At 38.8% G+C, this 27,831-nt stretch overlaps 1 protein-coding gene across 6 annotated transcripts in view; it reads right to left on the bottom strand.

The window, feature by feature from the left end:
* The window catches only part of ints2 (integrator complex subunit 2), an 81,363-nt gene that overhangs the window by 19,608 nt on the left and 33,924 nt on the right, over positions 1–27,831 (bottom strand). For all 6 annotated transcript variants that reach the window (XM_053241379.1, XM_053241375.1, XM_053241377.1 and 3 more), the window contains 4 exons: positions 18,525–18,726; positions 8,689–8,814; positions 8,297–8,498; positions 8,083–8,158 (listed from right to left, as the gene is read on the bottom strand). In XM_053241379.1, the coding sequence (XP_053097354.1) occupies positions 8,083–8,158; positions 8,297–8,498; positions 8,689–8,814; positions 18,525–18,726 (606 nt within the window). The remainder of the gene's footprint in view (positions 1–8,082; positions 8,159–8,296; positions 8,499–8,688; positions 8,815–18,524; positions 18,727–27,831) is intronic.

A 27,831-nucleotide genomic window follows, 5' to 3' on the forward strand; every position in this document is an offset into this window, starting at 1 on the left:
TTGAGTTCGCTCGCTGCTGCTGTCCCCATATGGACGGTCTGAAGAACCATTTGGTTTGCTGGGGATAGTCCCACCTGGGGGATGTGGAGATGGCTCACATATTGGGAGCTGTACTGTAATGGCCTGGGACTGCAATTGCTGTAGCGGCTTTGGGGCTGCGGTTGCCACGAACACCTTCGTACTCAGGACTCCATCAGTGGACAGTGGATAAATTTTAACCAACAGGACTTCTTGCAAAAACTGTGATGAATTTATTGGTTGCACAATTGCACTATTTGTCCATATAGCACACAATAATAGAAGGGATTTATTTATAATTGCAGTATCCGTTGCACCCAGATGAGGATGGGTTCCCTTTTTGAGCCTGGTTCCTCTCAAGGTTTCTTCCTCATATCATCTCAGGGAGTTTTTCCTTGCCACCGTCGCCTCTGGCTTGCTCATTAGGGATAAATTCACATATTTACAATATATTTTTTGTGAATCCATTTATTTCTGTAAAGCTGCTTTGTGACAATGTCCATTGTTAAAAGCGCTATACAAATAAAACTGAATTGAATTGAATTAAGACTTTCTCTCAACACCCCAACATAAAACTTGCCTGAGCACCATAAATATGCCATTTTTCTTAAGCACATCAAGGTACATCATGCTCATCATATAGTGCTAGCTCAAGCAGAGAATCCAGAACCACATTTCAGTGCCCTAAAGCCGTGAAATCAGCTAAAGATCTCCAGTAACAGCTGTCACCCTCACAGTGCCTTCTGCAAACAGGTTTCTCCCCCACTGTTGAGCTTTTCAGTCAAGTCAAACAGTTATGGTAACTAGACACACTGACTTTCCAGAGCAAGAAGGTAGCAGCCAGGTCCATAAAGGACAGGTATGCAGTTGATTTACTAGAAAGACCACCACTCTCTGCAACTCCCCTGCTTGTGCTCTGAATATACCCAAACTACAAGTTTCCGACAATGTGGTGAAGAAACACCTGCACAACACTGAATGAAGTCTAGCTCAAGACCCACAGAGAGCCCACCAGAAAGATTAGCTCTGGTAGATGGAGAGTATGATTCCAAGCTCTGTACCACTGACAAAGTTCCAGTGCAGGTTTCTGGTGGGTGCGGTGCAGGGGCAGGGAAATGTAGCGTCACCAGGAAAAATTTTCTGAACATCAACAGTGGTGGTTGCTAGCTACCACGCTAACATCTCCAGTAACTACTGCAACAGAAAAAAGACACAAAATGTCTGAAAAAGTAGCTCAGCAGTGGTCTACGGAGGAAACGTGAGTTCTCCTGTCGATATGCAAGACAAACTAGAGAGCTCGCAAAGGAAAAAATAAGTTGTACAAGGAGGCAAGAAATGCTTAATGCTGTCTTCAATCGGACAATTTAGCAAACCATAAACAAACACAAGAAACTTAAGAGGGAGTACAGGGATCAGAAAAAGGAACCCAGCCAAAGCGGTAGTGGACGAAACAATAAAACCGTGCACTACGATGTTTTGGACTCAGTACCTGGACACCGCCAGTCAGTCAATTATCTGGCATATTGAATTCAGTGACAGTGGTCATGCTGCAAATGAACGCCGAGTCGCTGGTGTCTATTGCTAACGTCAGTAAGTTATAACTTTTGCCAAATTATTATTATTATTTTTTTAGTTTTCCATTTACACTTCTAACATTATTTATAAACAATGTTGTGCACATAAACATTATTTTGGCCTGCTACCCACTAGGTTGCCCTGTTGCAAACTTTGTTTGTAGCTAGCAGCTTAACCACAAACAATGGTTTACTTTGGTTAGGATATAAATGCACACATAAGTATTTTTGGATTGCTGAGAAATGTGCTTTTATTTATTTTTTGGCATACAGACTGTTCGGTCGAAGCTGACGAGGGCCAGAACGAATCTGAGCCATCCTCTTACTCCTCTTCCTCATCCCAACAAAGAAAGTGACCGGGAAGGCTCAAAAAAAAAGGAAGAGGGATTCAAACCAGGAGCTGCTTTATTATTTATCAACCGCAGATGAACACAGCAGAGAACTTCAAGCATCCAAACTTTTTTAATAACATTTTGTGTAGATTGTTTGTATTATTTTGCTGATTGTGATGCCTGATTGTCCATGCTAATGTAACACCCGGACAGGTGGCTGCATGTTCGTATTGTCCTCATAATATCCAGGCTCCTCGCAGATATTGTGTAGCACACAGCTAGACAACACCATCTTCATTACAGTCATTCATTACAGTCATTCCATTCATCTACAGTCATTCCTTTTTGTAGACATCTCCATTGTCCTTTTAGCCTCCCAAATCTCCACAACTGACCTTTCTGAACTCACCCTGTACTTGTACCTTTGTTGCTGTGGAGTTAATTGACCAGTGTCAGAAAATGGTTTCGTGAGCCAGTTCTGCAGAGGGTAAGCTGGGTTCCCAATCAAGTAGTGGCCAACATCACAATCAGAGATATTGATTTTGTGCTGGCTAAACAGATGTCCATCTCCTAACATGTTCCACAAAGATGACTGTCTGAAGATTCTTGCATCATGCTCACTCCCACAATAGCCAGCAGACAAATCCCAGAAGAGTCCTTTTCCATCCATCACTGCATGCAGTACTTTAGAATCCCATCCTTTTCTATTAAAATAATCATAAGGATACACTTCAAGTGCTATAATAGGTATGTGGCCATCAACTGCACCAATACATTGTGGCATTCCCCAGTGAAAAAAAAAAAAGTGCCATCTCCACCAGCTTAGCAGAATCAGGGAATTGTATGTCTCTCGCCAGAAGCACTTTACGTATTACAAAAGTCCTACACACAGTTAAATATTACGGTTATGCCTACCCCAGAAAGGTGACTCACACTTCTGTACTCACTGCTGGTGGACAGCTTCCAAAGGGCAATGGAGACTTGTTTTTTGAGGGGCACACACAAAAAATAATTTGTTTCTTCATTCCAGTTCATGCCTCAGATGCTCACATATGTAATCAAAAGACTTTGAGGCTCTAAAATTCCTGATGAATTGGGCCGGAATGAATTTAGGAACAATGGTGTCCAACCAATGAAGCGAGCGTGGATATGCCCACACTGCAGACGTCTGCCTTCTAATCATCCGCAAGACTATCTCTTAAATAAAACAGTGAAATTCTCAATCAAGAGGTAAATATTTGGTGACAATTTGAATACACATTCCATTGTTTCGATTTACAGTATCTAGCTCACTCACTCGCTAGCTAGGAAATCCAATACTAAAATAAATACAAAATAAAGATTTAACTCAAACCTTGCTTTGCACTATATCCTGCAGCATCTGGACAGCTCTCACACCTACTCCTGGGTTCTGTTTGCAGATTTTAGCTCTGCTTTCAATAAAATCATCCCTGACCTACTCTTGGATAAACAAAGGCATCTTAACATATCTCCACCTGTCTGCCGCTGGATCATCGATTTCCTGTCCAACAGGAAACAGTACGTCAGGATGGGGGACCAGTTCTCAGACCCACTCTACCTCAACACTGGTGCTCCACAAGGTTGCGTGCTTTCTCCCCTGCCCTACTTGCTGTACACCACAACTATACTTTTGAGAGTGACCATCAAGCTCATCAAGTTTGCAGATGACACCACCCTGGTGGGACAATGATGTCAAACAATAATGAGTCCACATTTTGGACAGTACAGAGTTGTGTGATGGCATGTTTTGCAGCTAACAACTTAGAGCTGAACGCACAAAAAACTGTGCAGATGATTATTAATTTCAGAAGGAAGCATCCACCACACCTTCTTATTGAAATAAATGGCTCAACTGTCAGCCAAGCAATGTCAATTCCTGGATACCATCACCCAGCAGGACCTCAAATGGGACAGAAGTACGAACACCAAGAAGGCCATGCAGCTAAAGAATTTTAAGCTGTCACAGAAGCTACTGGTCCTATTCTACAGAGCTACAACACATCCTTCATTTCTGTCTGGTTTAGCTCTGCAACATCACATTCCTAATGCAAGCTATAACGCAATATCAGAAGTGCAGAAAAATAAATATTGGCTGTCAGCTCCAAACCCTCACTGACCCGCACTCATCCAGTGTGAAGAAGAGAGCAAGGAAAATTAAGCCAGATTCCACACATCCCAGCCACTTTTTTTCAGCATCTCCCTTCACAATAGATACCCAGAATAAGAGCCCTGAAATCCCGTACCAGTCGACACCTGCACAGCAATAATTTTCCCTGTTGGTCTAGTGGCTAAGGCTCCCATATTCTCACCGGTGCAAGGTCACGCTAGATTCCTGGGCAGGGAATCAACCCAGCCATTGGGAGTGGAATCTCAGTGCTGGTCTCAAGCCAGGATAAAATGGGAGGGTTGTGTCAGGAAGGGCATCTGGTAAACTGTAGAGTTTGTCTAGTTGCTACAAACTGGTAATAGCACCACATTCATTTTTATTCTATGTTATGAGTGTTAAGCTTCCCTTTGTTCTTTTACTTCTAGGAGCCCCCCTCCAGATACACACCTACATCTCTATACAACTCCCTGGGTATATTTTGTGTTCCTGAATATTACAAGTCTGGGTGGATCAGGCTGATTATTAAGGGAATTTAAAGGGGACTGCACCCGTTTCCATGTCCTAACCAAGACCCATGCTCTTGACTTACTTTCCTGAACCTACCTCATTCCTCAGGTACAGCCCTACACTATGCATGAAGGGCCCATGTATGGTTTGCTTGTCAGAGGAAACAACAACAGAATACTTGATCATGGTTCATTTGCAAAGATGACCAGTAATAAAAGACTTTTACAGGCATCTTTATTATACATACCTATAGTCTATTCACCTACAATTTTTTGTAATAAGTCTGCAAGATCTTCATCAGTAAACAGTTCCTGACCACAAGACAGCTGTTGGCTGTATTATTAACAGCTGACTGGCTGAAACTGTGGAGTGAATTAACAGTCGACTTGCCTATAAAAACTGGTAGCCAAAAAGTTGTGTCTGCTTTCCTAATGCAAAGATATGTGATCCAAACAGAAACCAGTAAAATTTAGAATACATAGATTTTATATTTAAAATTTAGATCTGGAATTTATATATTTCTGTAAAGCTGCTTTGTGATAAAATTGATAAAAGTGCTACACAAATAAAACTGAATTGAAAACTGAATTATAATGCCCAACTAATTATAAAACAGAACAGTCAAGTGCTTGAAATTTTCCTGTTTTACATATAGAGAAGTCAATAATGTGCCCACTAACATCAGAACTGAGTATACTGGACACAACAGATGTAGACTGAACAATGAAAGAAATAATTAAATAAGTCATGTGTAAGAGCATTGCCCTCTCTTGTATAAAAATACTACTATAAACATTTAGGAGTGTGGTATGTACTGTGCCATTCTTCACCAAGCACATAAACTCACAGATGATGTTCCTCCTCTGTAATCTCACAACGAAATGCTTGCAGTGGACTGCCTCTTGAGTTTATACCAAAACTAGTGCATCCTTGAAGCCAATACATGCAAAATAACCCCCTAACACTAGTGAGTTACCTAAAATATAGCAAAGAAAATGACTCATGTCTGGTTGCTTCTGATTTGTCTATCTTTGTCACCAGATCTGTGCTGTCTTTGTATTATTTCATCTTTACATTGACAGGTGGTAATCGCCCACATTGCATGGGGTTAAAGAGAACAGAGGCAGGAGGGTTTTGCATAGAAAAGTGTTGGCCAGAGCATGTCTGGTGTTGATAAAACGGAAAAAAAGGCTCACACCACAGTACATGGTAACCATAACAACAGATCCACTGTAACAACAAAAGACTGGTTGCAGTGCTTTTTAAAAGCTAGCCTATCGATCGTGCCCCTGCCTCCCCATACAGGAGGCAATGAAACAAAGAGAGTGGCCCTCCGAGATCCCTAATTGGTCGATTGATTCCAGGCTGGTCACATAACAAATGTACAGGTTTATTAGTTAGACCAGAGCGCGTCTTAACCTTTATTCAATATGGACAGCAAAAAAAGAAAAAGGGAAGCGGCAAAGGCCAGATTAAGGAAGAGGAAGGCGTTAGAGAAAGAAAGCCAAACTTACAGAGTTGTTTACAACAGCAACAAGCCCAGATAGAGGGATGCAGCTGCTGAGACAGGTATCTATGGTGCACACAGTGTAGCACTGCATAATACATGCCAGTGCAAATAATATAAATGCAAATTACCTACAGAGAAAAATTCACAGTAGATACTCTACTGCTGTAAATCAAGAGCAAAGATGTAAATCATAAATCATGAAATCAGTCTTATAGCTTGACAAGCTAAAATTTCTAAGCAGCCCATCTATCCTTCAAGCTACTTTCAATTCTGTGTTTAGTAGATAGCATTGCTGGGATATTTATGAAAGACTGATTTGTTACTTTGAAAATTATGTGGCCAAATAAGTGTGAAAGATATTTGGTATTTTTGTAGTCTCTGAGAAGCCCCATACTTGCATTACTAATGGTCTGCTGTGTATTTTTATCAATAGGGTAGTAAATGTCAAAACAGTTCAGTTGAAAGGAAATAAGGTGGAAATAAAGTAAGAGTGTCTGTTTAAGCATAAAAATTAAAGTCAAAATTGTACTTTCCAAAATATAATTTTGGGCTGTCTTTTTTTAGCACTGGCAAATGCTGCACTAATTGAGGGCGGAGTAGTGCTTGGTCCATGCCTCAATGTGGCTGCAGAGCTAAGAGCTAAGAGCCACAGATTCTCTAGGATGGTGTATGGGAACAGAGTTTTGATGTTTGAGAGTCTTGGGCTTTTACCTTTTTTTTTGTAATAGAAATAGCTTCGGTTGGATTCTTTAGTTGTCCTCTTGTTTGATTTAAAACCAAAATACTGCCAAATGGGCAGATGTAGTGCCTTTCTTACAAACCTAACATCATCTAAACCTAAATCTAACATCATCCATGTTTGCACCTGTTAAATTAAAGAATGGTGTCGTTTCCGCAATTGCCTTTTTTTTTTTTACTATGTTTTTACTATGTTAAAAAATAATGCTAAAAAATAAAAAAATAATGATAAAGGGGCAAGATGGTGGCAGGGGATGAGCGTTGGGTGATCATCATGATAAGGAAATATTGTTATAATTATTTTTGATCTTGCCCAGCCCTATTTACATTTTGTTCTCCAGAATGTCAAAAACGACAGTCATTCTCTTGCTTCCTTGACTGACTGCTGTCTCACACCAGTCATCATGTAGTCACACTTCTTTTGTGCCTAATTTTGGGATGTGATGACATATCTGTGCTGATGTACACCACTTTTCCACCAATTACAGGCTCCTGACACAGCGCTGACTGAATTACTATTACGAGATTGTCAGGATGACTCACAGCAGCTCAGGAACAGAATAAAAGTATTTCTGTCCACTAACTCAATAATTATGTTTATTCCTCATTTTTATCAACCTTATGGACTGTAACCTTAAGGTCATTCAATGGAAGTAGGACAAGTAAGTAAGATAGCACATAATTTTAAAAAGTAAAGAAAAAGTATTTTCTTTTTTATTCTGCTGTAAATTTATAGCATCTATGAACATAGCTGTTTTTTTTTTTTTTAGATTTCTTCTGCTAGCATTAGGAATAATGTCGTCTCAAATATCTTTGAATAAAGAAGATATGGTTAGTAAGTGCGGGTTTAGTTCACATGCATTTTGCCAGTTTTGTAACAGAACTGGGGATTGAAGAATCCACTCAGTGGACACAATCCTCTTTACACACTGAGATGTTAATTGCTTGATCGTAGTCATGATGGTACATTTCTTCTAAATCTGAAAAGGAATGTAGTAAGAAAGCTTAAGATAAAATATGTCATACACACTCTCAGAACTTTGGAACTCTGTTGAATGAATGTTGTGCCTTGCCAACAACTATTTATTTTTTTTTAAATGACTCATGTACCTCATCTTCAGAACCATTTTCCTGAGGAAGAACGTTTACTGGAATATTCTGAAATTTTCATTACATTTGCAATTACTCACTTGATTCATGTTCAGTTTTTTCATATGTGAGATGTATTGAAAGTCTATATTTCATTTTGTGTTTATTACAGTTGTCTATAGTCACCTGCTCTGCTCAGTTGTTGCTCCTCCTGAGAGGAGGGCAGACACATCTCCAACAAGATCTGCACGGCTGCACTGTCCTGCAGTGTTAAAAACAGGTCAAAATACAAATTTTCCTTCTTACCAATTTACATACACTATTAACAAACCAAACCAGTGTGTGAGACAAATGCAACATTAACAGTCTATTTTGCTTGCTTGTATGTCATGAGTGGTACCTGTGCAGCCAGTAGGGCATTTTTTAGCTCCTCCCTTGTGACCTCTGGTGTATCTGGCTGACCAGCAAGCCCCAGGTTTGAGATAGTCTGATTCTGCCGCTCAAATTCAGCAGTCTCCTTCAGGTGCGCATTCAAGTAGGCTTTGGATGCCTTCAAATAGCCGTTCAGTATGTGTAACATGATATCCATCAGGGGAGGACACCTGCAAAGAAACAAACATGCACACTTTCTTTAATTAAAAAGGGATTTATAGATAGGTCACAACAAAATTAAATGGAAAAAATAACTTGAATTTAGTGTGTAAATATTTTTTTAATAGTGCCCTTGCATCTGGATAGCAGACAAATCGTAAATTCAGTAGAAAGGCAACATGAAAATAAATGGTCTAATACCTTAACACTCTGGGGTCACATCGCAATACAATGAGAGGGTCCACTAACAGATCATTTTGAGTGTAGCAGTGCTTCCTGAGGTGCTTAACAGATGGCTGCAAAGCATTTACTGTCATCACCCACAGCCTGAGAGAAGAATGGGGAAAGAGGAATAGGAACAGTGAGAGAAAATATATTCTGAAACAGTAAATTAATTTTCTATTTTAAAAGTTATATTTACACTGTTTCACACTAGACATGTGTGATACAGATTATACCCTACTCGCAATTTACCATAAAAAATTGCAGTTAATGATTTAATCATCTAGTAAAGATCAGGAAAATGAGCACTTTCACCATTTTAGGTTTAGGGAGTGCAGAGGAGGGTGTAATAATATTTCAAGCCATGCAACAGAGCTTACAGAACTACAGAACTTAGAGAATTTGCATGGTGATGCCCGGATAGCAGGATTAGTTTTACTTGCTCTCGTTACTGAGGTAATTGCCAACAAGATAGAAGTCTTTACAGAAATCAATTTCAGTTCAACATTCTGTATGGTATTTCCATATGCCTTGTTGATGAGAGAGGTCAACGGAGAATGTCTAAACCAGTTTGAGCTGACAGAAAGGCTACTGTAACTCAAATAACCATTCTTTACAATTGTGGTGAGCTTAAAAGTATCTCAGAATGCACAATATGTCGAACGTTGAGGCTGATGGGCAGAAGACCACATCAGGTTTCCACTTCTGTCAGCCAAGAACAGAAAGCCAAGGCTGCAATGGGCACAGGCTCACCAAAACTGGACAGTTGAGGACTGGAAAAACATAGCTTGGTCTGGTGAATCTTGAATTCTTCTAAGAATTTGGCACCAACAGCATGAATCTATAGACCCCACCTGCCTTGTGTCAACAGTCCAGTCACAATGGTATGAGGAATGCTTTCTTGGCACACGTGGGCCCATTAATACAAAGCAATCATTGGTTGAATGCCACAACCTAGTGGAGTATTGCTGCTGATCATGTGTGTCCTTTCATGGTCACAATACACTCATCTTCTAATGGCTATTTCCAGCATGATAATGCACCATGTCACACAGCAAAAGTTGTCTCAAACTGGTTTCATGAACATGACAATGAGTTCAACGTTCTTCAGTTTCCTTCCCAGTCACTGGGTCTGCAACCAATAACACACCTTTGGGATGTGGTAGAATGGAAGACTCAAAGCATTAAAGTGCACCTGAAAAATGCACAGGAACTGCATAATGCAATCATGTCAACATGGACCAGATTCTCAAGGGAATGTTCCCAACAACTTGTGGAATCCATGCCACAAAGAACAGAGGCTGTTTTGAGAGCAAAGGGAGGTCCTACCCAGTATTATTATAGTATTCCTAATAATATTAAGTGCTCAGTTTATGTATATATAGTTCCCTCTGAAAGTATTGGAACAGCAAGTCCAAATCTTTCCCTCAATATTCTTTCATGAACATGAGATGAAAGATTAGAATTTCAGCTTTCATTTCCTGATATTTACATCTAGGTGTGGTAAACAGCTTAGAACATGGTGCATTTGGTGGCAGACCACCCAGTTTTCAGTAGGCAAAAGTATAGAAACAAACAGTTTTAAAGTAAATTAAACAAGGTGGATCCAGGGGTGGGGCCAGGGGAGCACCAGTCCCAGCTGAAATCTGATTAGCCCCCTAAGTGCCCCTGTCCTGTCACTAGCACTGACAGCTAAACTTAATGTAGTAAGATCCGTGGTCATTATGTGATGAGTAAACGTCACTGTTCGTTTGAAATCCAGCCATCATTTCAAATGCTTTTTGTCACGGTTCTTGACTGATCTACCTTGAAACTGACAGCACCAGCCACACAAGCTTGCCATTCAACACCTGACATAACGTTTGGGTGAGCATTTACTTGCTGTCCCTGAACTTCTGTTTGTCTAGTGTTAGGTAGCTAGTTAGGAAACGTTTGTTAATGTTACCAATGGCTAATGTCACATATGTTTAACAACACTGCTTAGCTATATAGTTTTGACAGCAATCTGTTATCTGCTACTGCTTTCAGACAGTAGATGAAAACAGTATATTGCCCCATTTGATCAGCTGCCTCAAGCGTTATCCACTCTGAGCTTTCCTCGCAATGGAGCTTGCAGAATGTTAGCTAGCTTTATCATTATTAAGAAAATGATAATAAGACTAATGTTAATCAGTGAAGTATGTTAGTAATGTGCATTTTTATGTTAAGTGTAATGTTTGTCAGAAACAGAAAGTATGAATAGACAGGCACAGCTGGATATTAAATGGTTTCTGGCCAAAAGGAAGCCAAGTCAGTCAGAATAGCAGTCTGAGAGCAGTGAGAGAGTGACGGAGAGTCAAGCAGAAGCCAGTGGAGGTCAAGAGCAAGGCAGCTCCAACCCTCCTTCTCCAGATCAGCAAAATTTAGGCAAAACAAGAAATGGCAGAAAAAATAGCTAAGTGTATTCTTTATAATGATCTCACAACATTCTAGTTCACAAACTGACATACAGATGGGCATGATATTAAAGGAAGTACATGAAATCTTGTACCCTACAGTAACATGATCTAATGGCTGTTTTGCTGTGCAGTGCATTTTCAGTCTACCAGAGCTCTCACAGTATGGTTGGAGCATTCAGGCAATTCCTAAAATTTGTCATCCGTCTATAGTGGGTAGTTGATATGATTTTGGCTGAACAGGTACATGGCTTTTTGGAACATGTATTGGAACATGTTTTTTTTTTTTTTTTTTCAAGTCCACAAAGTGCTTGAACTTAAGGGGCTGTAATTAACAATTTACAGAATATATTCAATGGGGTGAATGTCCTCCTGCTCAAGAAGGTATGACTTGTGAAATATACGTAAAGCTAACTGAACAAAGAATTACGCATAAATGTAGGACATATACTTGGCACCAATGTGTAAAGTGTGGCTCCTTTATGGCCCCTGACTGAGAAAAATCCTAGATCCACCCCGAAATTAAAGTAAATAACACTTAATATTTGGCTGCATATACCTTGCTAGCAATAACTAAATCAAGCTGGCGACCGACAGACTGACATCACCGAACTGTTCCATTCTTCTTCTGTGATGGTTTTCCAGGCTTGTTCCACAGCTTCTTTCAGCTGTTGTTTGTTTTGGGGATTTCACCCTTGTGATGCCTACAGTTTTGCTCCAAAAACAATGTGGGTTTACAGGTAATTGGAGTAGTTTTGAGGGCAAGGCTGGCCTGTTCTGCCGCTCTCATTTCTTCCAGCATAGCACATAGTCTCAGAACAGGCCTAGTTAATCGGTGACAATCTAGAGCTAAGGCCAGGGAGCAGACAAGCAGGCTAAACTGACCATCTGCTAGCTGCACTGAGTCGTCACTCAGGTTCCAAAATATTGAGACTATCTCTGTTCACCGAGCTAAACAAAAATGTAGAAATACTCAGAAAGTTTGTTTTAGTAACCTAATTAACATAAAATTAAATCATACTGAATGCACAGCCAACATCTTTGCTCTGAAGCTAGGATGGTTAAATATTATATCTCTTACATATGAAGCACTAATTGTTAATGAAACTATTATTGATCAGGATTTTAATGTACTGTGTAACAGAAACGATTAAACCAAACGAGTGTGTAGCATTAAATGAAACTCGTCCTCCCAGATACAGTTCGTCTTGTCTAACTGGCAGATAAGGAGGGGTCATAGTTATTTATAACAATAATCTAGGCGTCACACAAAATCCTAGTCATAAATTCAACGCATTTGAAGTTCTTTATACTAACATATGTAGCCACAAAAAATAAATCCACTCAGTTGATTCCATAACTATTATTTACAGACTCCCAAAGTCATATTCCGATTTCCTTTGTGAATTTGTGTATTTTGTCTCTAACCTGGTTGTTTCTTTAGATAAAGCATTAATTGTTGGAGACTGTAATATTCATTTTGATAATCCAGAAAATCTTCTGAGAACAGCGGTTGTGTCCATCTAGATTCAGTAGGGGTTAATCAGAACGTAATATGACCCACTCATAATGTTGGTCACATTCTTGATCTAATACTAACATTTGAATATAGAAAATATAGTCACATGTTCAGTCTGAAGTTATTTCATATCATTATCTCATCTCATTTAAAATGTGTCTTAGTCATAATATATGCACCTTGCCACACTACCGTGTCAAACGTACATTCATGTCAGCTACTGCACTTAGTTTTATTGCACTGAGTTATCAACTATGATTGGATCACCGTCTGAACTCAAAGAACTTGATCAGGCAACTGAATGCTTAGAGTCAATGTTCCGCTACACTCTAAATAATGTAGTTCCACTTGAAAGAAAAATAATTAAATATATCTTAGTGCTGCTAAAGCAATCTATATCTCCACCCTAATAGAAGATAACAAAAATAATCCTAGGTTCTAATTTAATTCCTAGGTTAATTCTGCTGCAGCAAAATTAACTAGTAATAAGATCACCATAGAAACATGCACACCTTGAATATGTAGCAGCAATAACTTCATGAATTTTTTCAATGGCAGAATTGAAAATAGCAGGCAAAAAATTCAGACTATAAATTTAAAACCAAACAATTCTATAACTAACCCTGTAGTAATAATATACCCATATCAGATCAGCAATTAGAATGTTTTACTCCTCCATCAAGAGATCGAACTAATTTAACTAATTTCCTCGTCAAGATCATCACCTTGTGCATTAGATCTCCTACTTACATGTTTCTTCAAACAGTTAAATCCAGAAGCAATGAAACCTCTGCTAAAAATAATTAATTCTTCCCTTAGCACTGGATATGTACCTAAATCCTTTACGCTAGCAGTTATCAAATGCCTTATTAAAAAACCCTGACTTTGACCCGTCAGCTGTCCAACTATAGGCTGATATCAAACCTCTCCTTTATCTCCAAGATCCTAGAAAAGGTTGCAGCACAGCAGCTATGCTCAGACCTACATAGGAATAATATTCATGAAATGTATCAGTCACAATTTAGGCCTCATCATAGCACAGAGAAAGCACTGGTTAAAGTGATAAATGACCTACTACTGGCCTCTGATCAGGGTTGTGTCTCCTTGCTTGTGTTGTTTCACCTTAGTGCAGCCTTTGACACCACTGATCATACTATTCTCTCCTTGATAGGTGTTGCTGGAGTTAAGGGAATGGCCTTTCCTGGCTGAGTCATTAGGTGACTGATTGTTATCAGTTTGGAGATGTAAATGGTCACTTCTCTACTAAGGTAAAATTTGGTGTTCTGCAAGGTTCTCTTTTAGGCCCACTGCTTTTTTCTTACTATATGCTACCTCTGGGTAAATTATTCATAAACAAGGTATTAGCTTCACTATTATGCTGATGACACACAGTTGCATGTTTCAGCAAAGCCAGATGAGAGACACCAGCTTAATAAAGTTGAGAAATGTATAAAGGACATTAGACACTTGATTCTTATTAATGTCCTTCTACTTAATTCTGACAAGACAGAAGTACTTGTACGAGGACCACATGCAGCTAGAAGTAAGCTTTCTAATTACACAGTAACTCTGGATGGCCTTTCTGTTTCATCACGTGCGCCAGTAAAATATCTTGGCGATTACTGACTCTAGAAGATAGCCTTCTTTCACCCCAGGAATATTGCTAAGATAAGAAATATAATGTCACTACACAATGCAGAAAAGCTAGTTCATGCTTTTGTTACCTCTAGTTTGGATTATTGTAATGCTTTACTGTCTGGATGTAGGTGCATAAACAAGCTCCAGTTAGTCCAGAATGCAGCTACAAGAGTCCTTACTAGAACCAGAAGATATGACCACATCACCCCTATCTTATCCACCCTGCATTGGCTCCCAATCAAATTTTGTATTGATTAAAAATACTAAATACTAAAATACTACTATTGACCTATAAAGCACTGAATGGTCTCATGCCGCAGTACCTTACAAGTCTTTTGTAATCTGCCACACCTACTTCAATCAAAGGATGCAGGCTATTTTTTGGTACCTCGAATAGTGAAGGCTACAGCATGGGGCAGAGCTTTCTCTTACAAAGCCCCACAGTTATGGAACAGCCTACCAATTAGTGTTCGAAACTCAGACACAGTTTCAGTGTTTAAGTCTAGGCTGAAAACATATTTGTTTAGTCAAGCCTTTTGTGAATAGTTTTATTTAGGTAAAAGAGCAGATATAGAAGGTTCACAGGCATAATGTTGTGGTGAACTGGGACGTTTGGATGCTGTCGCCCCCCCCATGCTCACGTGTTCACTCAGGTTTGTGACAGTGGAGTGGCTGGCTGTTTTATGTCCCAGGGTGCCCTCATCATGTGTTACCTTCTGGCTCTCCCCTTTAATTAAAACTACTTAAAAACCATGAAGATGGCTCTGGACTGCAATTGATATGAACAGTCTTACTATGATGGCTTAGGACTACAATTGCTATGATAGCTTAAGGACTGCAATTGCCACAAATAGCTTTGCACTCAAGTTTCCAACAGTGAACAGCTGATAACTTCAACAAAATAGACTTCATGTGAAAATTGTAATGAATTTCCTGTTTACACAATTGCATTTTTTTTTTACCACATAGTACACAGTTATAGAAGAGAGAATAATAATAATTGTACTATTCGTAGTCACCCAGATGAGGGTGAGTTCCCTTCTGAGTCTGGTTCCTGTCACGTCTGGCTTGCTCATCAGGGATAAATTTATAAGTTTAAAAATTATATCCCGAATTTATATATTTCTGTAAAGCTGCTTTGTGACAATGGCCATTGTTAGAAGCGCTTTACAAATAAAATTTAATTGAAATATCACACTGACATAAGTATTCAGACCCTCTGCTATGACACTTGAAATTTAGCTCAAGTGCATCCCATTCCTCTGGATCATCTTTAAGATGTTTCAACACTTTGATTACCTGTGGCAAATTCAGTTGATTGGACAAGATTTGGAAAGGCAAACACCTGCCTATATAAGATCTAACAGCTGAATATGCTTATCAGTGCAAAAACCAAGCCACGAGGTCAAAGGAACTGCCTGCAGAGCTCAGAGCCAGGATTGTATCGAGGCACAGATCTGGTGAAGGCTACAAAAAAAAATTTCTTCTGCATTGAAAGGTCCCAAGAGCACAATGGCCCCCCAAAATCTTAAACAGAGGAGGTTTTGGCCAACCAGGACTCTTCCTATAGCTGGCCGCTGAGCCAAACTGAACAATCGGGGGAGAAGGGCCTTGGTAAGAAAGGTGACGAAGAACCCGATGGTCACTCTGAAGAGACTTGAAGAAACTTGCAGAAGGTCAACCATCACTGCAACACTCCACCGATCTGTGGCCAGACGGAAACCTCTCCTCAGTTCCAGATCAGTGGAAGCCCAGACTTCATGGCTTGGTTTTTGCTCTGATATGCATTTTCAGCTGTTAGACCATATATAGATAGGTGTGTGCCTTTCCAAATCATGTCCAGTCAATTGATTTTTGCCAAAGATGGACTCCAATCAAAGTGTACAAACATCTCAAAGATGATCCAGAAATTTTTTTTTCTTTTTAATAAATTTTAATAAAATTGTCACTATGGGGTATGGAGTGAAGACTGATGTGGAGAAAAAAAAAAATTTGTAAGCGTTTTAGCGTAAGGCTACAACATAAAATGTGAAAAAATGAAGGTGTCTGAATACTTTCTGAATGCACTGAATTCAACCACTGGAAATCCCTCCCTACTAAACGACCAATCCAGACCTCTGAGTGAGACACGTCACTCTGACGTCTCCCTCTGACATGTCATTCCCGGAAGAAAAACACAGCAATATTGTAATAATGTTACACAAATCATTAAAAAAATATATGGGGAAATTAAGGACTTTTAAATGCAAGCCAGAATTTGTTTTGTAAAATGTTGTAGTGTGCATACTATCGAACCAGACACCTTTCCAAGCCAACAGAAGATGGTTGTTTTTACAGGCAGTTTGGAAGGATAGTTCTTGTCCGAGTTCCATCTTTGCAGCACCATTTCAGCTACGCAGTTAACTATCAGTGGTGTTCTAACTAAGAATTTAAGAGCCTTAGCCTGCTAGTTAACTAGCATGCCTAATTTATATTGCTTTTACAAACCTATACAGCTCTACACTTAGCTAATGTTGTTCAGGTTACAAAAAAATTTATAGCACCCGGGTGGGTAGCACCTCGACTTTCAATTGACTTCTGTGATCATAAAACAAAATGCATTACAACTTTTGTTGCTTGTGGGCACATCACGTTTTGGCAGACAGAATAATTATTTTCCTAGTGAAGAAAAACTGCTTCACAACAGTGTGCCAGATCAGGAACACCTTCCATGAGATAGATGTATCTGTGTCGCCAGATACAATCAAGCGAAGACTTCAGCAGAGTAAATACAGGTGGTTTCCCACAAGATGTAAACCATTGGTAAGCCTCAAGAACACGAAGACCAGATTAGAGATTTCCAAAAACCTCTTTAAAAAAAGCCTGTACAGTTCTGAAACAACATCCTATGGACAGAAGTGACAAAGATTAAATTGTACCAAAATGATGGGAAGAGAAGAGTATGAAGAAGGGAAGGAACTGCTCATGATCCCTAAGACACTACCTCAACTTATGGGTTGAGCATTTATAGCTACAAATGGAACTGGTTCCCTTGTATTTACTGATGATGTCACTGCTGACAAAAGCAGCAGGATGAATTCTGAAGTGTATAGTTGTATATTATCTGCTCAGATTCAGCCAAATGCTTCAGAACCCATTGGAAGTCAGAAGTTGGATAGCAGTAGCCAGCTAGCTATCTGGCTTCCCTGAACATACCATTATCTAGTGAGCACCGCCGCATTCTCACCTAAATATCCGCCATAACTGTTCTTGTCTTTCAAATTTCATGGTCAACTCGAAGAAATGTTTCCAAGGGGGGTTTTCCCCAGTATTCAAACCGGGAAATCCCGCAATAGAGCACCCTGCATTATTGTTTTAAGACACAAGTAGGCATATTTACAACAGCTGTATCAATGGTTAAATTTTACATTTTGGCCAGAGTGTCCCATTAATTGTTCGACAGCTCTGACAATGACCATCTTGTTAGCATCGCTGTGCTGCGGAGAGTAGTCTTCTCAGGCTAGCGAGTTCTCACTGTGGGTGGCTTCCACTAAAACTCCATATATTTCAACTGAGCCATGTCTGCCTCAAAATAGACTCCAACCTCTTTATAATCCATTGACAGTGATCTCAGGACGAAGTGGGTCAGCTGAAGTTTGCAGCCAGTAAGCCTTCAATGAGAAAAGGCACAGAGAAAATGAACACTGATATAGAAAGATGAAGGGTAACCCACTCTGGCCTGTACATGTGCATTAATGGATCACAATAACTTCACAAGCTCAGTGATATGAGCATGGTGTTACTAGAGCAACCCACTTAAACGTTGCTGGCAGTCTCACAAGCTGTGGTTCCCAGACAACAGCATGGTGCGACAGAGGAGGCTCAGCATGTTGAATGCCATGTGAACTTACCAAGAAAAGCTCTTAGCCAACTGAAAAATTTATGAAGTTAATAGGAGTCTATAACCAGCTTTGGAGATACGGTTACTTGTAGCTCTGACCGTAGCCACAAGCTGTTATAGCTTGAAAAAAACCTGATAAGTATATAAGATGAGAATAAAGGGAAAGACAACTGTTAACATCACCACGATCACCATGTGACTCTGTAGTCACATCTACATGAAGGTATCCAGGTGTTAAAACACTGCCACTGGCAGTTAGAATGGCTGAAGTAGAATGTTTTATCAATACAGTATGCATTAATAACCAAACATACACACAGAAACACTCATTTGCTCAAATCACCTTCGAGGCATGACTGTATTGAGTACCATCCAGAGCTTGTTAACAGTCTGCAGCACTCCGCGGGAAATGTTGTCCTCTAGCAGCAGGCCCATGCTAGTGGTCAGGGCCTCCGCATAGGGGATCAGATCCCCTGCACTCAGTAGTGTCAAATACTCCAGGATCTGCAGCAGTATGTGTCCACTCTGTTTTATATTCTGGAAGGCTAAGACACAGAAAAAAAACAATCTCAAAGTAACAGGAAACAATTACAGATTACAAATTGCTATATCAGACTTTATTCAAATTCTAATGCTAATTAGAAAATGCTAATTTAAACCATATTGCAATTGCATTTGCTATGCACAAATGCAACTCAGTTGCAAAACACTTTCTACAACTCAAAATATAATGCTTGGTTAGTTATCAGGGGAAAATGTAAATAACTGAAAAGTGTATTTCAAAAAAAAAAAAAATTTATAATGATTTTTTTTTTCTAAAAAACGATTTTTTTTATATATAATTTTTAAGTTTTATAATTTTTTATTTAATTAAAAAAACCTCTCTTACAGCATTGTCTGTGAATGAAAAGAAGGAGAACAAGAAAAAACATTAAATATTTCTTACTCCTGTGATATTCAAAATCACATTCTAATTATATACCCAGTTCCCACTTAGGTGTATAACAATAACAACTTAAACAATTACAATAACAAATACACAGCTAACTTTCATATCACAAATAACATGACACCTCTAGTAGCCTCATGTATGACATAGTCTAATACCCCAGTAATTAATTTTCCTTTGGCCAACTAAGTCATTATGTATAAATACAAGGATTCATTTTCATTTTAACTTAGCAATAACATGGTAAAGTCTATATCCAAAGCACTAGAACCGAATCCAATGATTAAGTTCTGGTGCTTTCATGACATTAGTGCCAACATTTGAAGGCAGTGGCTTTTCAGTTCGAAGACGTATTTGACAAAGTGTACAGTTTAGCTGATATGTTTCAGTCGTTCTGCTTGACCATGGGTCAGTCGTTGAAAAGAATTTACCTTAGCCATCTCCGCTTGAACCGTACCATGGTATTTGAGAGAAAAAGTTACGCACAAGTAACTGGCAACTACAGTGATTACTTTGTATCTCCTTGATGCCGTATGGTGTAATACTTGCCAAAATACAGGCTACAGGCTAGTTTGCAGCTGTCTCTTTAGACTGGAACTTTGCTGCCATCAGACATTCGTCACACTGTTATCAGTACTGTTTGAGATGTTGGAACAATTTAGCTGTGTTGCATGTGATGTGGCAACTTTAAGTTTGCATATTTCACAAAATACCTCTTTCTGATCGACATCACTTAACTGAAATCAGAAATAGCAAAAAATTTCAAGTAAAATCTACTTTGCTGGATTGGGGCGCTACCACAAGATTGCGATGGACATGAAATTACCGGCATAACACCAGATGTGCTAACACAAGCTCACCATAAGTGGGAGAGATGACTGTGTGTGTTTACAAAGAAATGGCAATAATGTAGAGGATGTTTTGTAAATAAAGATACCTTTTGCAAAAAAAGCATTAATTTCCCCTAAGTATGGAGCCTGTTGGGACACCCTGTATTATTATCACAAATAATTGGTGAATACTTGAGAGACGTGACTCTAAGAGTGTTTATTTCCTCAACAGCTGGATTTCTGCCTGTTTAACGTCCAACTCTTACCAAACATTTCAAGTTTGGGAGAAGTATGTTTTCCTGTGTAGCAGTTTGAGAATTTGACCAATAAAATATTGACATGATTACCATTTAACCATGTGAGTAATTAAAATAGCATTAATAGAACTAGAATTTAATTCATGTTCTCTTAAAATATGTGAAAAACAAAGCTGAAATAATTAGGTATAATATTGAAAATTTGGAATTTACAGTTGAAACCAGATATTTACATATACTTCAGAAAAAAAAACACAAAAACTTTTTCTTTACTGTCAAACATTAAATCAGAGTAAACTTTTTCTGTTTTAGATCAATAAATATTAACATATTCTGCATTTTTAAATGTCAGAATCGAGCGAGGGAGAATTTTTATGTATTTTTTTTTTTTATCACTTTCATCAAAGTCAGAAGTATACATACACTTCCTTAGTATTTGGTAGAATTGCCCCTAAACTGTTTCACTTGGGCCAAACGTTTCGGGTATCCTTCCACAAGCTTTCTACAATAGTTTGCTGGAATTTTGGCCCACTCCTCTTGACAGAACTGGTGTAACTGGGTCAGGTTTGTAGGTCTTTTTGCTCGCACTCACCTTTTCAGTGCCGCCCACAAATTTTCTATGGGATTGAGATCAGGGCTTTGTGATGGCCACTCCAATACCTTGACTTTGTTGTCCTTAAGCCACTTTGTAACTAATTTGGAGGTATGCTTGGGGTTATTGTCCATTTGGAAGACCCATTTGCGCCCAAGCTTTAACTTCCTGGCTGATGTCTTCAGATGTTGCTTCAATATATCCACATAATTTTCTTTTCTCATGATGTCATCTATTTTGTGAAGTGCACCAGTCCCTTCTGCAGCAAAGCAGCCCCACAACATTATACTACCACCCCCATACTTCACAGTTGGGATGGTGTTCTGAGGCTTCAAAGCTTCATCCTTTTTCCTCCAAATATACCGTTTATCATTATGGCCGAACAGTTCAATTTTTGTTTCGTCAGACCACAGGACATGTCTCCAGAAATTAAGATTTTTGTCCCAATGTGCAGTTGCAAACTGTAGTCTGGCTTTTTTATGGTGGTTTTGAAGTAATGGCTTTCTCCTCCCAGAGTAACCTTTCAGCTCATGGTGGTACAGGACTCGTTTTACTGTGGATACTGACACTGTCTTACCAGTTTCAGCCAGCATCTTTTGCTGTTGTCCTGGGGTAGATTCGCACATTTCGCACCAAAAAACCTTCCTCTCTGGGACTCAGAATCCGTCTCCATCCTGAGCGGTATGATGGTTGTATATTCCCATGTTTTTTTATACTTGCGTATTATTGCCTGAACGGATGAACGTGGGACCTTCAGGCATCTGGAAATTGCACCTAAGGATGAGCTACACTTGTGGAGGTCCACAATTCTTTTCCTGATGTCTTGGTTGATTTCTCTTGATTTTCCCATGATGTCAAAGAAAGAGGCTCTGTGTTTGAGGTGTGCCTTTATATGCATCCACAGGTGTGCCACCAATTAACTCAAATGGAATCAATTAACCTATCAGAAGCTTCTTAAGCTCAGAATGGAATCATCTGGAGTTTTCTTTTTGTTTAAAGACACAACAAACTTAGTGTATGTATACTTCTGACTTTGATGAAAAAAAAAAAACATAAAAATGCTCCCTCGCTCGATTCTGACATTTAACAAATGCAAAAAATATGTTAATATTTATTGATCTAAAACAGAAAAAGTTTACTCTGATTTAATGTTTGACAGTAAAGAAAAAAAAGTTTGTGTTTTTTTCTGAAGTGTATGTAAATATCTGGTTTCAACTGTATAGTACTCAAATGTTAAAAGTACCTTTGCAATAAGTAAAGGAGTAAAATTAATAGGAGTAGTGATCATCTAAAAAAAACATTAGGTAGGCTTTGCCATGTGTGCACTGCGATTCTTACTTGCTAAAGTAGGTTAAAACTTACTCAACAAAACATAGGGTAAAATATATCCAAAAAAAGTGTCTGCAAATTGCTCTCTCTCTCTTTTTTTTTTTTTTTTTTTTTTTTTGGGTAAATTCTATATGCATTTTTTTTTAAGGGTAAGCATGCATGTGGACTGTGGTCATAAATAAAATGTAGTAAAGTGACAGGTCAAACTGTGTATCAGCAGAAATTTTAGAGATAAAATTAGTAAATATAAATCATAAATGAAAGCAGACTAGTTACACTAAATGAATCTTTCACATTGTGTGTCAGTATATTGGTTTACCTATTTTTATAGCTACACTTTATTTATTACGAAATATGTAATTATAAAAGACCATTAAGAACATTGGTAAATTAACTATTGAAGGGATACTTTGTGGTTTTAATACTTATTTTTGGATTGGGGCCATTGGGCTAATTTTTATTTTTTTTTTATGCAAACCTCACAACCCTGGCTGATCCACTCACAGCCTGTGAATTACTTGACGCAAGCTTGCAAAGTCAGCATCTTTGTGAAATCCACAATAACAACTAATAAAAATTAGTTTTGAAATGCCCTTTTTGGCAAAAGTTAAAATTTCCATAGCAATTGTCATCTTCATATTTTTGGCATTAGAGTTAGCCACCACCACAAGTTCATCCAAGACATTTCATGTCCCTCTCAAACTCCCACCCACATTGTTTAATTGACTGATCTAACTTGTTGACAATGAAAATGCAAATGCAAATGGGACTGCAAACGCACAAACCCACAAGGCCTCGCAGCTGTAAAGCAGTTCATGTTTTTGAATTGTTTGTCAGGATCTTCTCGCCTGCTTAGGCATTTAAACTAAACTTTTCTATATCAGTAATTTCTGCACTATTATCATCACTTGCTGTATTTTTTCTTTCTCTTTTTGGCACCACTTCCTTTTCCATAGAACGCTTTTTGAAGAACCTTTTTTTTTTGTTTAAAAATAGCAAACAGTGGCCATCCACATAAGATCTGCCAGAAATCCTCACCATCACACTTGTATCTTAAAAAGGACCATCAAAAGTTAGAACATAAATGGTGTGGAAATAAATTGGTAGAATTTCAAATTGCATGGAAGGAGAGCCTTCTTCACTATAGAAAGGCTCTTACTGCTGGTCCCAAGTCTTCAAAACTCAGCATACCTCCTCAGTACCTTGCCCTGAAAGGGCCTTTCAAGTTTTGCTCAAGTCCACGCAAATACTAAGTTACAGCTTTTTGAATGAATTAGGTTCCACCCCATTAGAAGTGATTGGCAGGTACCGCCCATACTATTCATAAATCTCAACATCTTTCTAATGTTGAGATTTATGAATAGTTTCTAATTGAGGGAGAAACTCTTCTGAGCCATTTCACACCAACTTTGTGAAGATAGGAGAAAAATTATTTTCCATATTTTCATATTATGACAATTAGCACAAAATCTAGGTGGCAGTTGGGGTAAGGTCGAGCGTCAGCTGTGGATAAAGAGGAGACTGGCAGGTAACACATGATGATTCTCACCTATGTGTGATTGTCACCAGTGTAGTCCCCACCGAAAGTATCTGAACTGCAAGGCCAATTCTTTTGTTTTTGTTATACAATGAAGACATTTAAGTTTGAGATCAACTTAAACTTAAGACATGGCACCTTTGGTGGCAGAGCACCCAATTTTTAGGTAAGCAAAAGTATTGGAACAGATAATCTTAAAGTAAATAACACTTAATATTTGGTTGCTTACATCCTGTTTGCAAAAGCTGCATCAAGCTGGCAACCCAATGACATCACCAACCTGTTGCATTCTTCTTTTGTGATCACTTTCCAGGCTTGAAGTGCAGCTTCTTTCAGTTGTTGCTGCTTTGGGAGGTTTGTCCTTTCAGTCTCCTTTTCAGGAGGTAAAATGTATGCTCAATTGGGTTAAGTTCTGGTGATTGACATGGACAACTTCTAAAACCTTCCATTTATTCCCCTGATGAAGTCCTTTGCTGTTTGGCAATGTGTTTTTATTCATTGTCTTGCTGCATGATCTCCCCCCCCCAATTAGATTGGATGCATTTCTCTGTAAATTGGCAGACAGAATATTTCTTTAGACTTTTTGAATTCAGTCTGCTGCTACCATTATGAGTTGCATCATCAACAAAGATTAGTCCCCAAGCCATGACACAACCTCCACCATGCTTGACCGATGAGCTTGTATGTTTTGAATCATGATTAGACAAATGGTTTCATCTTGTTGTATGGCCTCTATATTTCTGCTCTCAAAGTCTTCTTCGAACAGTGGATTGTAATACCTTCACCCATGATGTCATATCATTTGAATCATGTGCCATATTTTCTGGCATATTAAATATAAAAATCAGGTTATTTACTTAAAAACAATCTCTCTACTCCAATGTGCATTGCGCAGTGAGAAAATAACCATCATAGTTTCATATAGTCATATGTATATATAATATTTATGTTATATTGTTTTGTATACAACTTATATACAGTCATGGGGAAAAGAAAGTACACCCTCATTCAGTTGTATGTTTTTATATATCAGAGCCTATATGAAAATTGTGTGGTCCTAACCAATCTCTATAAACAAACAAATAAATAATCTCAGGTGACAACAAAAAAACATAATAGATTTCAATGTGTAGTAGAAAGTAAACAAACATCCAAAAACCGGGTGGTTAAAAAAATAAGTACACCTTTCCTACTTCCACAATCATTTAGAGACAGTAATTAGCAGCCAAGTGTTACAAATGAAATGCACAAGATTAGTTAATCAAGAAGTGCAATAACCTCTATAAAGCAGAAATTTTGGTTGTTCTGGCGGTTTTTTTTATTCTTTTTCTTTTTTTTGGCAGTTCTTGATGTTCTGGAACACTCAGGTGTGTGTCTACATCATGCCAAGAAGAACGGACATCAGCCATGACCTCAGAGAAGCATTTGCTGCTGCTCATCAATCTGGGCAGTGTTATAAAGCCATCTCCAAATAATTTGAAATTCACTGTTCTACAGGGAGAAGGATTGTTAACAAATGGAGAGCCTTCAAGACAGTTGAAAATGCTCCCAGGAGTGGGCATCCCAGCAAATTCAGTCCAAGGTCAGACCATTTAAGGAACAGAGACCCAAGAGCTATATCATGTGACCTACAGGCCTCTGTAAGCACAATAAATGTTAATGTTCATCATAGCAGAATCAGAAAATGACTAACCAAGTATGGCTTTCATGGAAGGGTAGCTAGAAAAAAGCCCTTTCTCTACAAAACGAATACGACAACATGACTTAGGTTTGCAAACTTGCATCTGAACAAACCACAAAACATCTGGGACAATATCATTTGGAATGATGAGACCAAAGTGGTCTGACGAGACCAATGTGGTTTGGTCATCATGCACAGCGCCATGTTCTGTGAAAACCAAACAGAGCATATCACCACAAACACCTCCATACCAGCTATCAAGCATGGTGGTGGGGGCTGATGATTTGGGCTTGTTTTGCAGCCACAGGACCTGGGAAACTTGCTGTCATTGAGACAACGATGAACACCACTTTATACCAGAATATTCTTGAGACAAACATGAGGCCATCTGCGGCTTAAGCTGGGCCGAAACTGGGTCATGCAGCAAGACAATGATCCCAAGCCACCAGCAAAATCAACAACTGAATGGCTAAAGAAGAAAAAAAAAATTATGGTGTTGGAATGGCCAAGTCAAAGTCCAGACCTCAACTCCACTGAGACCTGTGCTTAAACGAACTCCCTCAAACATCAATTGACTGAACAATTCTATAAAGAAGAGTGTGTCAACATTTCACCAAAACAATGTGAGACTGATAAACTCCTATAGAAAACGTTTACTTAAGTTATTGTTGCTAAAGGTTGTTTTATGTGTTACTGAATTATAGGTTGTACTTATTTTTTTCCTACCTGGTTTCTGATTTTTGTTTACTTTTTGGGAAAGAAATTACTACATATTGAAATCTGTTGTGATTTTGTTGTCACCTTAGGTTATTTGTTTGTGTATAGAAGTTGGGGAGGACCACACAATTGTTATTCAGACCCTGATATATAAAAACATAAAACACTTGGGCAACAAAAAAACACCTGTCAGTCAATTGTTCCCATATTCTGACCACTTGAAAAATGGGTGAGTTCAAACAAAAGGTGCCATATTCTAAATATTTTTGCTCACTTGAAAAATGGGTGGGTTCAAACAAAAGGTGCCATGTTCTAAGCTGTTTAACACATCTAGATGGAAATATCAAATGAAATGATCTTTTAATATCTTTTTCATATTAAGTGTTTTAGATTTTCAAACAAAATTTACAGCAAAAGACCTGAGTAAACAGAAAATACAGTTTTCCAACAACTGGTCCTGTGTGGGGAAAAAAACAGTACAGTGCCTTGCAAAAGTAAATAGCCCTGGGATCTTTAAATAGTAAGTAAAGTAAATAGCCACTGGGATTTTTTGCCCATTCTTCCAGGCAAAACTGCTCCAACTCCTTTAAGTTGGATGGGTTCCGCTGGTGTACAGCAGTCTTTAAGTCAGACCACAGATTCTCTATTGGATTGAGATCTGGGCTTTGACTGGGCCATCCCAACACATTTAAATGTTTCTCCCTAAACCAATTGAGTGTTGCTTTAGCAGTGTGTTTAGGGTCCTGCTGGAAGGTGAACCTCCTTCCCAGTCTCATCTCTTGGGCAGACTGAAACAGGTTTTCTTCAAGAATTGCCCTGTATTTAGCACCATCCATAACTCCTTCAATTCTGACCAGTTTCCCAGTACCTGCTGATGAAAAACACCCCACAGCATGATACTGCCACCACCATGCTTCACTGTGGGGATGGTGTTCTGGGGGTGATGAGAGGTGTTGGGATTGCACCAGACATAGCATCTTCTTTTATGGCCAAAAAGTTCAATTTTAGTCTCATCTGACCACAGTACCTCCTTCCAGACGTTTGGGGAGTCTCCCACGTGTCTTTTGGCAAACTCAAGACGTTCTTTCTTGTTTTTTTTTTTTAAGCAAGGGCTTTCTTCTGGCCACTCTTCCATAAAGCCCAGCTCTGTGGAGTGTACAGCTAATAGTGGTCCTATGGACAGACACTCCAGTCTTTGCTGTGAAGCTCTCCAGCTCCTTCAGGGTTATTGTTGGACTTTTCGAATTAATGCCCTCCTTGCTTGGTCTGTGAGTTTTGGTGGGCGGCCCTCTCTTGGCAAGTTTATTGTAGTGCCATATTCCTTCCACTTTGCTATGGTGGATTTAATGGTGCTTCGTGGGATATTCAAGTTTTGGATATTTTTAAGTAACCCAACCCTGATTTATACTTCTCCAAAATTTTGGCCCTGACCTGTTTGGAGAGCTCCTTGGTCTTCATCGTGCTGCTTGCTTGATGCTGGTGTTGCAGACTCTGGGGCTTTTCAGAGCAGGTATATATGTAAGCTGAGATGATGTGACACTTAGACTGCAGACAGGTGGACTTAATTTAACTAATTATGTGACTTCTTGAGTTAACTGGTAGCACCAGAACTTATTTAGGAGCTTCATAGCAAAAGGGGTGAATACAAATGCACACACCAATTTTCAGTTTTTTATTTTTAATTTTTTTTTTTAAATGAGTTTTTTTTATTTCATTTCACTTCATCAACTTGGAATATTTTGTGTAGATCCACTACAT

This window comes from Pangasianodon hypophthalmus, chromosome 17 (assembly GCF_027358585.1).
Source record: "Pangasianodon hypophthalmus isolate fPanHyp1 chromosome 17, fPanHyp1.pri, whole genome shotgun sequence".
NCBI classification, from domain to species: Eukaryota; Metazoa; Chordata; class Actinopteri; order Siluriformes; family Pangasiidae; genus Pangasianodon; species Pangasianodon hypophthalmus.